The following is a 14,898-nucleotide window of genomic DNA, read 5'->3' as shown; positions in this document are numbered from 1 at the left end:
TATATTCCTCAATAGTCCCATCTGATCCTTGCTTCCTAAACCTCATGTATGCTGCCTTCTTCCACCTGACTAGATTTTCCACCTGGTGCAGTATATTAGGGCTTCTATAAGATAGAAAATGGGACCCCACAAGGTAGTATTTGTAGCCCTTCAACACTTCATATTATGATTAATGATATTTTCTCTGAGATAGACACTGGGCTGGGTAAACCACTTTCTGCAGATGATGGAGTTTATGGATTAGCGGAATAAATTTCAATTTAACTGTATATGGGATGCAGGTAACAATTAATAAGGTTGAACAGTGGGCAAGTAGATGGGCTTTTAAGTTTTCAGCAGCTAAAACACAGGTTGTGTGTTTTACAAAAAGAATCAATAGACCCAGACTTGATTTGAAATTATATGGTCAAACTCTTGAAGAAGTATCAGTGGTAAGGTTTCTCGGCAGGTGGCTGGGTTATAAGCTGACAAGGAAGCACCATATCAGTAAAATAATTGATAAATGTAAAAGAGCATTAAATATCCTCATGTGTCTATGTGGGAATTCTTGGGCTGTTACACGAAAATCTCTGACCATTTATATTTTTTTAATTAGATCTGTACTTGGTGATGGCTGTGTGGCTTATGGATCAGCTTCATCTTCAAATTTAAAATGTTTGGATGTGATACAAGCACAGGGTTTAAGACTGCATTGTGGTGCAGTAAGGCTGTCTGCTGTTTCCGCTTTACTGGTTGAAATGGGACAATTACCTTTACAGTTGCGAAGGTTGAAGTTGTTAGTAACATACCAGATTAATTTAAGGGGGCAGAGGAATGATCACCCAAGTGTGTTAGAAGACTCACAAGAAGAGTGTTTTTTTGTTTTGAATGGCTGGGTTCTTATCACGCTAGGAATATGATTTTATTGCATTATGCAATATGTCCCACTGTGGCCTTTTCAGTAACCCCACCTTGGTTTTTTTCCCAATGACTTTAGCTGATTTTAGGTTATACGATTTAATGAAGTCCAAGGATTCCCATATGCTTGAGAGTCTGTTGGTTCATCAATATGTTAAGGAAAATTATTGTGATCGGTTAACGATTTTTACTGCTGAATCAAAAGATAATTTAACTGGGAATGTTGGTGTGGCTCTTTTTGTGCCTGAATTACAGGTGACAATAAAGAAATGTCTTACATTCATCAGTGTATACACAAAATTGTTTGCCATCATTTTTGTCTTACAGTGGGTGAACATAGAAGATAGAAATCTACAGCATATTACAGGCCCTTTGGCCCACAATGTTGTGCCGACCATGTAACCTACTCCGGAAACTTCCAAGAATTACCCCACTGCATAGCCCTCTATTTTCCCAAGCTCCACTTATCTAAGAGTCTCTTGAGAGACCCTATTGTATTCGCCTCCACCACCATCACTGGCAGCGCATTCTATGCACCCTCCACTCTGTGTGGAAAAACTTACTCCTCTGTACCTACTTCCAAGCACCTTAAAACTATGTCCCCTCGTGTTAACCATTTCAGCCCTGGGAAAAAGCCTCTGGCTATCCACACAATCAATGCCTCTCATCATCTTATACACCTATATCAGGTCACCTCCATCGCTCCAAGGAGAAAAGGTCGAATTCACTTGACCAATTCTCATAAGGCACACTCTCCAATCCAGGCAACATCCTCGTAAATCTCCTCTGCACTCTCTCTATAGTATCCACATCCTTCCTGTAGTGAGGTGACCGGAAGTGAACACAGTACTCCAAGTGGGGTCTGACCAAGGTCTTATATAGCTGTAACATTACCTCATGGCTCTTGAACTCAATCCCACAGTTGGTGAATGCCAAAACACCATATGCCTTCTTAACCACACTGTCAACCTGTGCAGCAGCTTTGAGTGTCCTGTGAACACAGACCCCAAGATCTCCTTGATCCTCCACATGGCCACGAGTCTTACCTTTAATACTACATTCTGCCTTCAAATTTGACCTACCAAAATTAACCACTTCACACTTATCTGGTTTGAACTCCATCTGCCACTTCTCAGCCCAGTTCTGCATCCTATTGATGTCCCACTGCAACCTCTGACAACTCTCCAGATGGTCCACAACACCCTCAACCTTTGTGTCATCAGTAACCTTACTAACCTACCCTTCTACTTCTTCATCCAGGTCATTTATGAAAATGATGAAGAGGAGGGGTCCCAGAACAGATCCCTGTGGAACACCACTGTCCTCCATGAAGTATATAAACCATCTACAACCACCCTTTGCCTTCTGTGGGCAAACCAATTCTGGATCCACAAAGCAAGGTCTCCTTGGATCCCATGCCTCCTTACTTTCTGAATGAGCCTTGCATGGGGAACCTTATCAAATGCCTTACTGAAATCCATATACACTACATCCACTGCTCTACCTTCATCAATGTGTTTTGTTATGTCATTGAAGAATTCAATCAGGCTCGTAAGGCACAACCTGCCCTTGACAAAGCCATGCTGACTATCCCTAATCAGATTATGTAATCAGATAATTACCAAATGCTCAGAAATCCCACCTCTCAGGATCTTCTCCAACAACTTGCCCACTACTGAAGTCAGACTTACAGGTCTATAATTTCCTGGGTTATCTCTACTCTCTTGAACAAGGGAACAACATTTGCAACCCTCTAATCCTACGGTACCTCTCCCTTCCCCATTGATGATGCAAAGATCATCGCCAGAGGCATAGCAATCTCCTCCCTCACTTCCCACAGTAGCCTGTGGTATAGCTTGTCTGGTCCCAGTGACTTATCTAATTTAATGCTTTTTAAAAGCTCCAGCACATCCCCTTTCCTAATGTCTATATGCTCAAGCATTTCAGTCCGCTGTAAGTCATCCCCACAATTACTAAGGTCCAAATGAATACTGAAGCAAAGTCTTCATTAAGTACCTCTGCTACCTCCTCTGACTCCGTGCACACGTTTCCACTATCGCAACTGATTGGTCCTATTCTCACACGGCTCATCCTCTTGCTCTTCACAGACCTGTAAATGCCTTGGGGTTTTCCTTAATCTTGCTCATCAAGGCCTTCTCATGGCCCCTTCTAGCTCTCCTAATTTCATTCTTAAGGTCCTTCCTGGCAACCTTGTAATTTTTTAGAATTCTATCTGTATCTAGTTTCTGGAACCTTTCATAAGCTTTTCTTCTTTCCTTAACTAGATTTTCCACATCCTTTGTACACCATGGTTTTATTTTACCCTACCATCCTTTCCCTGCCTCAGTGGAACAAACCTATGTGGACCACCCCCATGCTAATGTCCCCTGAACATTTGATGCATTTCTGCCATGCATTTCACCGAGAACATCTACTCCCAAGTTCCTGCCTAATAGTATCATTTCCCCCCCCACCCCAATTAAATATTTTCCCAAATTGTCTGTTCTTATCCCTCTCCGGCACTTTGGTAAAGGAGAAAGAGTTGTGATCACTACGTCCAAAATGCTCTCCCACTGAGAGATCTGACATCTGACCAGGTTTATCTCTCCAATACCAGATCAAGTACAGCCTCTCCTCCTTTCGCAATCCATATTTTGTTCAGGAAACAATCCTGAATACACCTATCAAACTCCACCTCATCTAAACCCCTTGCTCTAAGGAGATGCCAGTCAATATCAGGGAAGTTAAAATCTCCCATCACAAAAATCCTATTATTATTGCACCATTCGAGAATCTGCCTCCCTATCTGCTCCTCGATGTCCCTGTTACTATTGGGGGGGGTGGGGGTGGGGGTCTATAAAGCATCCATTAGAGTTATTGTCCCTTTCCTGTTTCTGACTTCCACCCACACTCAGAAGATAATCCATCCATGACTTCCTCCTTTCCTGCAGCCATGACACTATCCTTAATAAACAATGCTACACTCCCACCTCTTTTGCCTTCCTCCCTGTCCTTTTTGAAACATCTAAAGCCTGGCACACTCACTAGCTATTCCTGCCCAAGACATACAAATCTCAGTAATGGCCACAATGTCATAGTTCCATGTATTGATCTATGCTCTAAGCGGAGGAAATTTGTCCTTGCAAAGTTGTAATTTGTTCAGATTCTTCTTCGGTTTGCAACTCTCTACACCACACTCCATTCGATTTGGTGGCTGTAATGTACCTTTTAAGTTGGACTGCCAATCACCATTAAAAGTCAGAAGAAGAAAAATGCTGAAAAGTGAGATTCAATACACAACAAATGTTGGGTAAACAAATAAGAGAATATTGGAAGTAACCAGCTGGACTGACAGCGTCTGTGGAGAAAGAAAAGTTGAGTTAGTGCGACAGGTTAATATGATGTCTTACATCAGGACTGTCCAAGTATAATACACACCCTAGAAAGAATGGTTATTATTTGAACACATTCATGTCATGAGGGCTGCAATGTGTCGAGATGGGAAATAATTTGCTGTGCTTCATTTTCAACTTCATTTTTGTAAGAAGAGTGTAAAAGACTAAAGACAAACAAGTGAACTGCGAAGGAGGATCAAATTGACAGGTCACTGAAAATGTGATAACCAAATAGAGGTTTTCTTCAGTGTCCCAATCTACACCTAGCTTCTCCAACTTTGAGAATAGCAAATTGTGACTACTGAATGCAGTACAGGAGATTGGAAAAAAAAATACAAGGAATTTGTGTTTTATATGGAAAGATGCTTGGCTTCTTGAATGGTAGGAAGTATTTTTTTAAAACTCCATCTCCTGTGGTTGAACGGAAGGTAGAGGGCAAGCAATGGTGCAGAAGAAAGACGGAACCTCTTGGAATGCTAATTCATTAATTGTTCCTAACGTGTAAATGAGTAGCAGAAACTGGGGGAAGCAGAGTCGATGAGGATGTGGAGAGAATAAACATGGAACCAAGACAGGATGAATGTGAATGGCTGCTTAATGATCAGCATGGACTTGGTGGGCCAAGGAGCCTGCTTCTGTGACCTATGACTAACTTTGATGCCATAAGCTGACATTTGGCTTCTTTTTGCTAAACCAACGTCCTCGCCTGTAGATTTGATGAGAAGCTATTTTTGTTTCATCAGCAAATTTTGAAATACAACATTTAATTCATTTAGACAAGTAATTGATACAAAATTGGGATATTTGATGGCACACTGACGCATCTCAGGGGTGTGTGTTTAGTCCACTGCTCTACTGTCTGTATATACATTACTGTGTGGCTAGGCATAGCTCAATTGCCATCTGCAAATTTGCTGACGATACAACCATTGTTGGTAGAATCTCAGGTGGTGACGAGAGGGCATACAGGAGTGAGATATGCCAACTAGTGGAATGGTGCCGCAGCAACAACCTGGCACTCAATGTCGGTAAGACAGAAGAGCTGATTGTGGACTTCAGGAAGGGTAAAACGAAGGAACACATACCAATTCTCAGAGAGGGATCAGAAGTGGAAAGAGTGAGCAACTTCAAATTCCTTCAACAGGGAGAAAATGGATCTGAATGTGTGGATGAGGAACTGGTGCAGGAAGCGAGGATTTACATTCTTGGACCACTGGGGTATGTTTTGGGGTAAGGATGAATTGTACAAAAGGGACCAGTTGCACCTTAATAGGCGGGGGACCAGCATTCTGACAGGCAGGTTTGCCACTGCAACATGGGTGTGTTTAAACTAAGTAGTGGGGGTGGGGGGAGGGGACGAACTGGAAATATAAGGATGGAGTTAAAGGGAAAATGAGAATAAGACAAGTTAAGAAAGACAACAGAATCAACGGAGCAGAAAGCTCAAGAAGGGATTGTACAGTATGGCCAAGTGATATAGGAATTGATATGGGAGGTGAGGGGAGTAATGAATTAAAAGTATTATATATGAATGCACGGAGTATAAGAAATAAAGTGGATGAACTTGAGGCACAGTTGGAAATTGGTAAGTATTATGTTTTGGGAATAACAGAGACATGGCTTCAAGTGGACAGGGCCTGGGAAATGAATATTCAAGGGTATACATCCTATCGAAAGGACAGGCTGATGGGCAGAGGGGATGGGGTGGCTCTGTTGGTGAGGTATGATATTCAGTCCCTTGGGAAGGGGGACATAGAATCAGGAGACGTAGAGTTAGTATGGATAGAACTGAGAAATTCTAAGGGTAGAAAAGCCCTAATGGGAGTTATCTACAGGTCCCCAAACAGTAGTCTGGATGTAGGGTGTAAGTTGAATCAAGAGTTAAAATTAGCATGTCACAAAGGTAATGCTACAGTTGTTATGGGGGATTTCAACATGCAGGTAGACTGGAGGAATCAGGTTGGTACTGGACCCCAAGGAAGGGAGTTTGTGGAGTTCCTCTAAGATGGATTCTTGGAACAGCTTGTACTGGAGCCTACCAGAGAGAAGGCAATTCTAGATTTAGTGTTGTGAAATGAACCGGATTTGATCAGGGACCTCGAGGTAAAGGAGCCATTAGGAGGTAGTGACCATAATATGATAAATTTTAATCTACAAATTGAGAGGGAGAAGGGAAATTCATAAATGTCAGTATTACAGTTGAACAAAGGGAACTATGGAGCTATGAGGGAGGAGCTGGCCAAAGTTCAATGGAACAGTACCCTAGCAGGGATGACAGTGGAACAACAATGGCAGGTATTTCTGGGAATAATGCAGAAGGTGCAGGATCAGTTCATTTCAAAGAGGAAGAAAGATCCTAAGGGGAGTAAAGGGAGGCCGTGGCTGACAAGGGAAGTAAAGGACAGTAAAAAAATAAAAGAGAAGAAGTATAACATAGCAAAGATGAGTGGGAAGCCAGAGGACTGGGAAACTTTTAAAGAGCAACAGAAAACAACTAAAAAGGCAATATGTGGAGAAAAAATGAGGTATGAAGGTAAACTAGCCAAGAATATAAAGGCGGATAGTAAAAGCTTCTTTAGGTATGTGAAAAGGGAAAAAAAATGGTTAAGACCAAAATTGGGCCCTTGAAGACAGAAATGGGTGAATTTATTATGGGGAATAAGGAAATGGCAGACGAGTTGAACTGGTACTTTGGATCTGTCTTCACTAGGGAAGACACAAACAATCTCCCAGATATAATAGTGGCAAAGGACCTAGGGTAATGGATGAACTGAAGGAAATTTATATTAAGCAGGAAATGCTGTTGGATAGACTGTTGGGTCTGAAGGCTGATAAGTCCCCAGGACCTGATGGTCTGCATCCCAGGGTACTTAAGGAGGTGGCTTTAGAAATCGTGGACGCATTGGTAATCATTTTCCAATGTTCGATAGATACAGGATCAGTTCCTGTGGATTGGAGGGTAGCTAATGTTGTCCCACTTTTCAAGAAAGGAGGGAGAGAGAAAACAGGGAAGAATAGACCTGTTAGCCTGACGTCAGTGGTGGGAAAGATGTTGAAGTCAATTATAAAAGATGAAATTACGACACATTTGGATAGTGGTAACAGGATAGGTCAGAGTCAGCATGGATTTATGACGGGGAAATCGTGCTTGACTAATCTTCTGGAATTTTTTGAGGATGTACAAGTGAGAGCCAGTGGATGTAGTGTATCTGGACTTTCATAAAGCCTTTGATAAAGTCCCACATAGGAGATTAGTGGGCAAAATTAGGGCACATGTTACTGGGGGCAGAGTACTGACATAGATTGAAAATTGGCTGGCTGACAGGAAACAAAGGGTAGCGATTAACGGGTCCCTTTTGGAATGGCAGGCGGTGACCAGTGGGGTACTGCAGGGTTCAGTGCTGGGACTGCAGCTGTTTACAATATACATCAATGATTTAGATGAAGGGATTAAAAGTAACATTAGCAAATTTGCAGATGACACAAAGCTGGGTGGCAGTGTGAAATGTGAGGAGGATGTTACGAGAATGCAGGGTGACTTGGACAGGTTGGGTGAGTGGGCGGATGCATGGCAGATGCAGTTTAATGTGGATAAATGTGAGGTTATTCACTTTGGTGGTAAGAACAGGAAGGCAGATTATTATCTAAATGGAGTCAAGTTAGGAAAAGGGGAAGTACAACGAGATCTAGGTGATCTTGTACATCAATCACTGAAAGCAAGCATGCAGGTACAGCAGGCAGTGAAGAAAGCTAATGGCATGCTGGCCTTCATAACAAGGGGAATTGAGTATAAGAGCAAAGAGGTCCTTCTGCAGTTGTACAGGGCCCTGGTGAGACCACACCTGGAGTATTGTGTGCAGTTTTGGTCTCCAAATTTGAGGAAGGATATTCTTTCTATTGAGGGAGTGCAGTGTAGGTTCACAAGGTTAATTCCCGAGATGGCGGGATTGTCATATGTTGAAAGCTTGGAGCGACTGGGCTTGTATACACTGGAATTTAGAAGGCTGAGAGGGGATCTGATTGAAACATATAAGATTATTAAAGGATTGGACATGCTGGAGGCAGGAAGCATATGGATGAGTCCAGAACCAGAGGCCGCAGTTTAAGAATAAGGGGTAGGCCATTTAGTATGGAGTTGAGGAAAAACTTTTTCACCCAGAGAGTGGTGGATATGTGGAATGCTCTGCCCAGAAGGCAGTGGAGGCCAAGTCTCTGGATGCTTTCCCCTCCCTCTTTTCCTTCTCCCTGGGCCTCCTGTCCCATGATCCTCTCATATCCCTTTTGCCAATCACCTGTCCAGCTCTTGGCTCCATCCCTCCCCCTCCTGTCCTCTCCTATCATTTTGGATCTCCCCCTCCTCCTCCCACTTTCAAATCTCTTACTAGCTCTTCCTTCAGTTAGTCCAGACGAGGGGTCTCGGCCCGAAACGTCGACTGTACCTCTTCCTAGAGATGCTGCCTGGCCTGCTGCGTTCACCAGCAACTTTGATGTGTGTTGCTTGAATCTCCAGTATCTGCAGAATTCCTCGTGTTTACGTATATAAAAATAATCTTCAGTTTGGGCAGTCAACAAAGGTGAATTGTGCCTGCTGGATTGGTTAATTTTGGAGATCATAACCACCAGAGCAAGGCACTTAACCACACATTGCTCTGCAATGACACTGGTGCCAAGCTGTATGGGTCCTAATGCCCTTCCCTTGGACAACATCGGTATCATGGAGAGGGGAGATTTGCAGCATGGGCAACTGCTGGTCTTCCATACAACCTTGCCCAGGCCTGCGCCCTGGAGAGTGAAGACTTTCCAGGCGCAGATCCCTGGTCTCGCAAAACTAACGGATGCCTATTATTATTAACCACCAGAAAAGACAAAATGAAATCAGACGAGGTGTATTCCATTTTCCAGAATGCCCTTGATAAAATGCCACTTTATAGATTTAAAAAACACAATTAGAACGCAGGGCATTTTACTTTCATCATTCAACAAAGTCGAAAGTCTCATTCTAAGCAAGAACTGGAATACGATTTTAAACAAGGTGGGACAGTGGAAACCTGATTGGTTGAGGACTAACCAATCAGTAGGGATGGACGACGGGATTTAACTACTACCAGACTGGACATCCCTGACGAAGATGGTGGAGCTCGTCATTGAAACTTCAGTTAAAATCGACACCTGGACTGGCTGGAAGCCCGAAAAGAGTTTGTGTGTCATATATGACAGGAAAGCATGAGATCCTTTTTCGTCACCTCCAAAGACTTTTGATTCAATGCTCTCCTGAATGACACCCCATCCTTCACCTTCCTCGTAGATCAGCACATTCAACATTGTTGCTCAGACTATCAATCCAGATTGGTTCAAAGCTCTTGAGATGTAATGTGTATAACACAGCATTTACACTGAGGGTGGCCACTTTATTACGTACATCTGCTCATCAATACAAGTATCTAATCAACCAATCATGTGGTAGCAACTCAAGGCATAAAAGCCTGTAGACATGGCCCAGTCCTGGAAAAGATCTTAGCCCAAAATGTTGACTGCTTACTCTTTTCCATAGATGCTACCTGGCCTGCTGAGTTCCTCCAGTATTTTGTGTGTGTTGCTTTGGATTTCTAGCATCTGCAGACTGACTCATGTTTATGGTCAAGAGGTTCAGCTGTTATTCAGACCAAACATCAGAATGGGGAAGAATGGTGACTGAAGTGACTTTGACTGTGGAATGATCGTATGAGCCAGACAGGGTGGTTTGAGTTCACAGAAACTGCTGATTTGAGATGTTCATGCTCAGGTCTCTGTAGTTTACAGGGAATGGTGTAGAAAACAGGACGTCCAGTGAGCAGCAGTTCTGAGGGCAAAAACACCTTGCTAATGGGAGAGGTCCGAGGAGAATGGCCCAGACTGGTTCAAGCAGACAGGAAGGTGACAGAAACTGACCTAACCATGTGTTACAACAGTGGTGTGCAGAAGAACATATCTGAACATACAACACATCGAACCTTGAAGTGGATGGGCTACAGGAGTAGAAGATCACAAACGTACATTCAGTGGCTACTTTACTAGGTATAGGAGGTCCCTCGGTGACCTCTGTATATATGTTAATTTTTTTAAATTTAGATTTGTAAAGTAGTCTGAACGTAAAGAAATTAAGCATATTGATTGCAATTTCTGTCACATGCATGAAATGAAGTTTACGTTCTCAAAGTACTTCTAATTAAAGCACCAAAAAAATTCAAACCCGATGAGAAAACACAAGTTTTGACCTAAAATTAAAAACACAACACAATGTAATTTCATTTTATTTCTTTCTCTATAGAATAGTACATTTGATATACTTAATCACATTATTTCAGCTACTGTTTTGCACAAAAAAAGCTATCAGAAGTAGTACTGGTAGTTGTTTCTGCTCCAGTCACAATGAATTACCCAAGCAGTTATTTCTAGTTGTTGGATGCTGATGAGCCATTAATCAGACACATTTACATAGAATTTATGCACAGTAACTTCCATCATCTGACTCAAGTAGTGGTTAATATGAAAATGGCTTAACAACTACATTTTCCTTTTCTTAAAAAACTAAAGAAAATGAACGTGAATAAGCTTAAATATACTTTCGCAGCACAATCCACAGAAACAGCTTGTAAAAGTAACATTTTTGATTATTTCCCTGACCCTGGCCAGCAGGATCTTAATATTGACAGAAGACGAATAAACAAGTGCAAAGTACCTCTAGTTTCAAGTTTTTCTCTGCTTTCTTATACGTGTATGTGGTGGTGGTGAGGAAATAAAGGAAATTTAATTTGGCATTAATATATGAACATCTTCGTTTTTGCACTTTGGATCATTGCTAATTAGCTAAATTTTATGCAATTTGCTTCGTGAAAAGATGATGAAATCATGTCAAATAAAAAAGGCACATCCTTTGTTAATGAATTGTCTATTAATACAGACATTTAAGGGCACTATGCAGTTTTCATTAATTCTGTAGCTATTTAGAAACAGAAATACACTGCCAACATCAAAAATCACTTATATAAGAAAATCTGTAACTGTTCAGTTATCAATTTGCTCTTGCAGTTAACTTCATAACATTTTGAGGAAAATTAACTGTCTTGTTATAAAGGGCACATGAAAGGAAATAGAACAAAAGAGTGACCTGACTGGAAATTACTGATTGCAAAAGGAAGTATATTGTACAAAATATATTTGTGGGTTGTGGTTTTGCTAAATTAGCCCCTTAATAGATAAAAAAAATTACTCTCAAATTATTAGCAATTTCAAATTTTGTTTCATTCCTCATGCCAGTCGTGTACCAGCTTAGACAAGCCAGACTTGGCCAGAATGTTGCTTTAAAAAGCAGCCTGCTGTTTTTAGGAGGAGATTATTGTGCAAACTGAAAGATGGACTTATTGTCTCTTGTTTAGGTTACTTAATCAACAACAAATTAATCTTGCCTTTTGCAAGATCTCTGCCATTCACATTTCAATAACCTGTTAGCTTCAACCAGTTTCTAATAATTCCCACTACTAAAATAAAGCAAGGGCAGTTTTTTAAACTTGATGAAGTTTAAAAAGGGATGAAGAGATGTGAAAGCCCATCATCATCATTTATTATATATGACTTGACGGAACTAAATAAAATATCTTTGGTTTTATTAAAATCCATATTGTATAACAACAAAAATTCTGCATATCCAAGGAAGTCCTTTTTGTTCTGAATTAAAGTTTGCAAATGTAATCAGGTCAAAACTGATAAAGGTCCAGTGGTTAATAAAAACAAATCAACCAAAAGAATGTTGCTTTTAATTGGACACAGATTATAGGTTAATTCCATGACCCGCACTTCCTTGTTGTGAGCTCAGTATGAGAGGAAATTTTAATTGTGCTGCCTGTGTTCTGTGCAAGTTTGGTTTCCTCATGGATCTAATTCATTGCTCATTATTTTCTCAGCCTTGTTTGCAAAGACGTGTTTGGAACTTGAATTTTTCTCACTAGTAACTGGTTTACGGTCTTATACTTCACAGAAACTGTAACACTCAATTTGTATAATGTTATCATAATATTCAGCCAATCACAAAAACATTGTTTTACACTCAAAAAGATGCTAACACAACTGGATGTCAAGTTTTGCGGGAGTTATACTGTATCTATCAACATTTTCACCCAAGTATTTTACTGGGTTTATAGAAGTTGTAAAATTGAAAGTCAGTAATCTCAAACCACTTTTTGCTATCCAGTAAAATAAAATGCCAACTTTGCCAGGTGTGCAGGATATGACTGGTTAGATTAATACTGAGTTTCTTATTATTTTAATTGAAAAATAACTCACTACAAATTAATATTTAAACAAAGAATTTATAAAACATTGTTTTTTAAGCACTTCAGCACAGAGTTTTGATAAAGTACTGAATTTTGAATTGGTTTAAACGGAGAAGTCCAAAATAGTTAATAACGGTAAGATATTACAATGTCAGAACTATTCTTCTCATATTATTGGATCAGCTAGTGAAAGGAGGTACCTATGAGGAAACATTTCTAGCAAAACCACATCTTCCCAAACTTATAACTTTTTTTGCAGTTCTCTGCAAAAGTCGACATTAAGTTTTCTTATTTTCAAATTATGATAATGACAACCACGTGACTCATCTTATTGCAGTACAGAGTTAATATACATCTTACATAGAGCTTGGCTATCAGCAGCAGAGGGATCTCCTCTTAAAAAATTAATAAGGCACAAAAAGTTACCTTATATGGTATGGCATCAGTTGATGATGTTAGATGGAATGCAAGCTGCTGGAGTAAGAACTTCCTCCTTTTCTGCTCTCCTGGCAATTAGTCACAATTAGCATGAGGCAATTTAGCTAAGTGGAAAAATCCCAGGCTGCCATGAACTCATACTTTCATTTAATATACTGTGGCTCCTCATGGATCCAGGATGGGGAGAGCACACTTGGCACCCCGGGTCTCTTCCCGTGGCAGGATGCCCCCAGAGGAGAAGCAGGTAGTGCTCACTGAAACACTTGAGTCTATCTGTGACCAGTGATCAGAGCTACCGAAGTGGATTGTTAAAACCCAAAAACAAAAATTCCTTCAGCATTTTAAATTATTTACACCTACTGCTTCTGGTCCCCCAACAGCTTACTTTTAAATATTGATGACACCAATCACTGAATCAATAACAACAAATCAAATGTTCGCTTTTTGCAAGATCTCTGCCATTCACATTTTAGCAAAATGTTAGCTTCAACCAGTTTCCAATAATTCCCACTACTAAAATAAAGGGCAGTTTTTCATTTAGGGGGAAAAAACAGACTACTGTATATACATTACTTTGGCTACAATTTAAGCTCCTTGAGTATTATAATGATAAAGATTGCTCGCTCTTTGGACTAAATAGAAGAGTTAACTTGAGTTCCCTTCTAAAACTCCCCAGTTTAACTCTTCATGGATCAGCTGAATTATAATTGCAATTCTAAAAATGACAGCTGTTAACAAGTGGATGATATATCCATACAGACGAGGGCCAAATGAAGTGGAGCATGTAACATGTGAATATTCCTTGAGATGATATTTTTCCATTACAAAAGGAACAGAAGTGTCATATAGTGCAGAGAAAAGTATTCTTCAGAAATTGAGATATTAAGACAGTGTTAGAACAATACAGGAAGTGCAAACGTTACGAGAAGCTTGCACCATCCATGATTATAACTAACATGTGCAAAATGGTAAGACAGCCCCTTCATCAGCACGCTTATGTTTTACTCCTGATGCAGCCACTTCACAACAAATTGATTATTTTCTTCTTTCTTTGAGTTGTACATCACAGTGCTTGTAGCCAGGTCTTTGGAAGTATTCTGAGAATAGTGTACTGCTTGGTAATATGGCCAAAAAAAAGATAATAATTCATGGCAACATTCCCAGTTTCACATTTGTTCGATATCTAGTTGTTTGTTACGTGCTATTGCTTCTCACTGCGGAGTTCTGTGAAGACCCTGACACATCCGCCGTTACCCGTGTAAGTGAGACTTTCGTTTATGTAAACATACCAGTCTGCGACCGTTTCCTTTGCTTTTTACAAATGTAATAGATAGGAAAGACAAACAAACCTATGAAAAAAGAATAAAAAACCTGCATTAGAATTCATTTATTAACATGCGTGGTAGGTCATGTTTAACCAATCTATTAGAGTTTTTCGAGGAGGTTACCAGGAGAGTGGATGAAGGGAAGGCAGTGGATGTTGTCTACATGGACTTCAGTAAGGCCTTTGACAAGGTCCCGCATGGGAGGTTAGTTAGGAAGATTCAGTCGTTAGGTATACATGGAGAGGTAGTAAATTGGATTAGACATTGGCTCAATGGAAGAAGCCAGAGAGTGGTAGTGGAGGATTGCTTCTCTGAGTGGAGGCCTGTGACTAGTGGTGTGCCACAGAGATCAGTGCTGGGTCCATTGTTATTTGTCATCTATATCAATGATCTGGATGATAATGTGGTAAATTGGATCAGCAAATTTGCTGATGATACAAAGATTGGAGGTGTAGAGGACAGTGAGGAAGGTTTTCAAAGTTTGCAGAGAGAATTGGACCAGCTGGAAAAATGGGCTGAAAAATGGCAGATGGA

The 14,898-nt window shown here is 40.6% G+C and overlaps 1 protein-coding gene across 1 annotated transcript in view; it reads right to left on the bottom strand.

Annotated features, from left to right (window-relative positions):
- Nucleotides 1-10,568: 10,568 nt before the first annotated feature.
- rnf217 (ring finger protein 217) overlaps nucleotides 10,569-14,898 on the bottom strand; it is a 116,605-nt gene continuing 112,275 nt past the window's right edge. The window contains exon 6 of the mRNA XM_063034243.1: nucleotides 10,569-14,388. Coding sequence (XP_062890313.1) covers nucleotides 14,315-14,388 — 74 coding nt within the window. The 3' untranslated portion in view covers nucleotides 10,569-14,314. The remainder of the gene's footprint in view (nucleotides 14,389-14,898) is intronic.

Source organism: Mobula hypostoma, chromosome 2 (genome assembly GCF_963921235.1).
Source record: "Mobula hypostoma chromosome 2, sMobHyp1.1, whole genome shotgun sequence".
In the NCBI taxonomy this organism is placed as follows: Eukaryota; Metazoa; Chordata; class Chondrichthyes; order Myliobatiformes; family Myliobatidae; genus Mobula; species Mobula hypostoma.
Note: the sequence above shows the minus strand (reverse complement) of the source record. Positions and strands in the feature narration are given on the sequence as shown.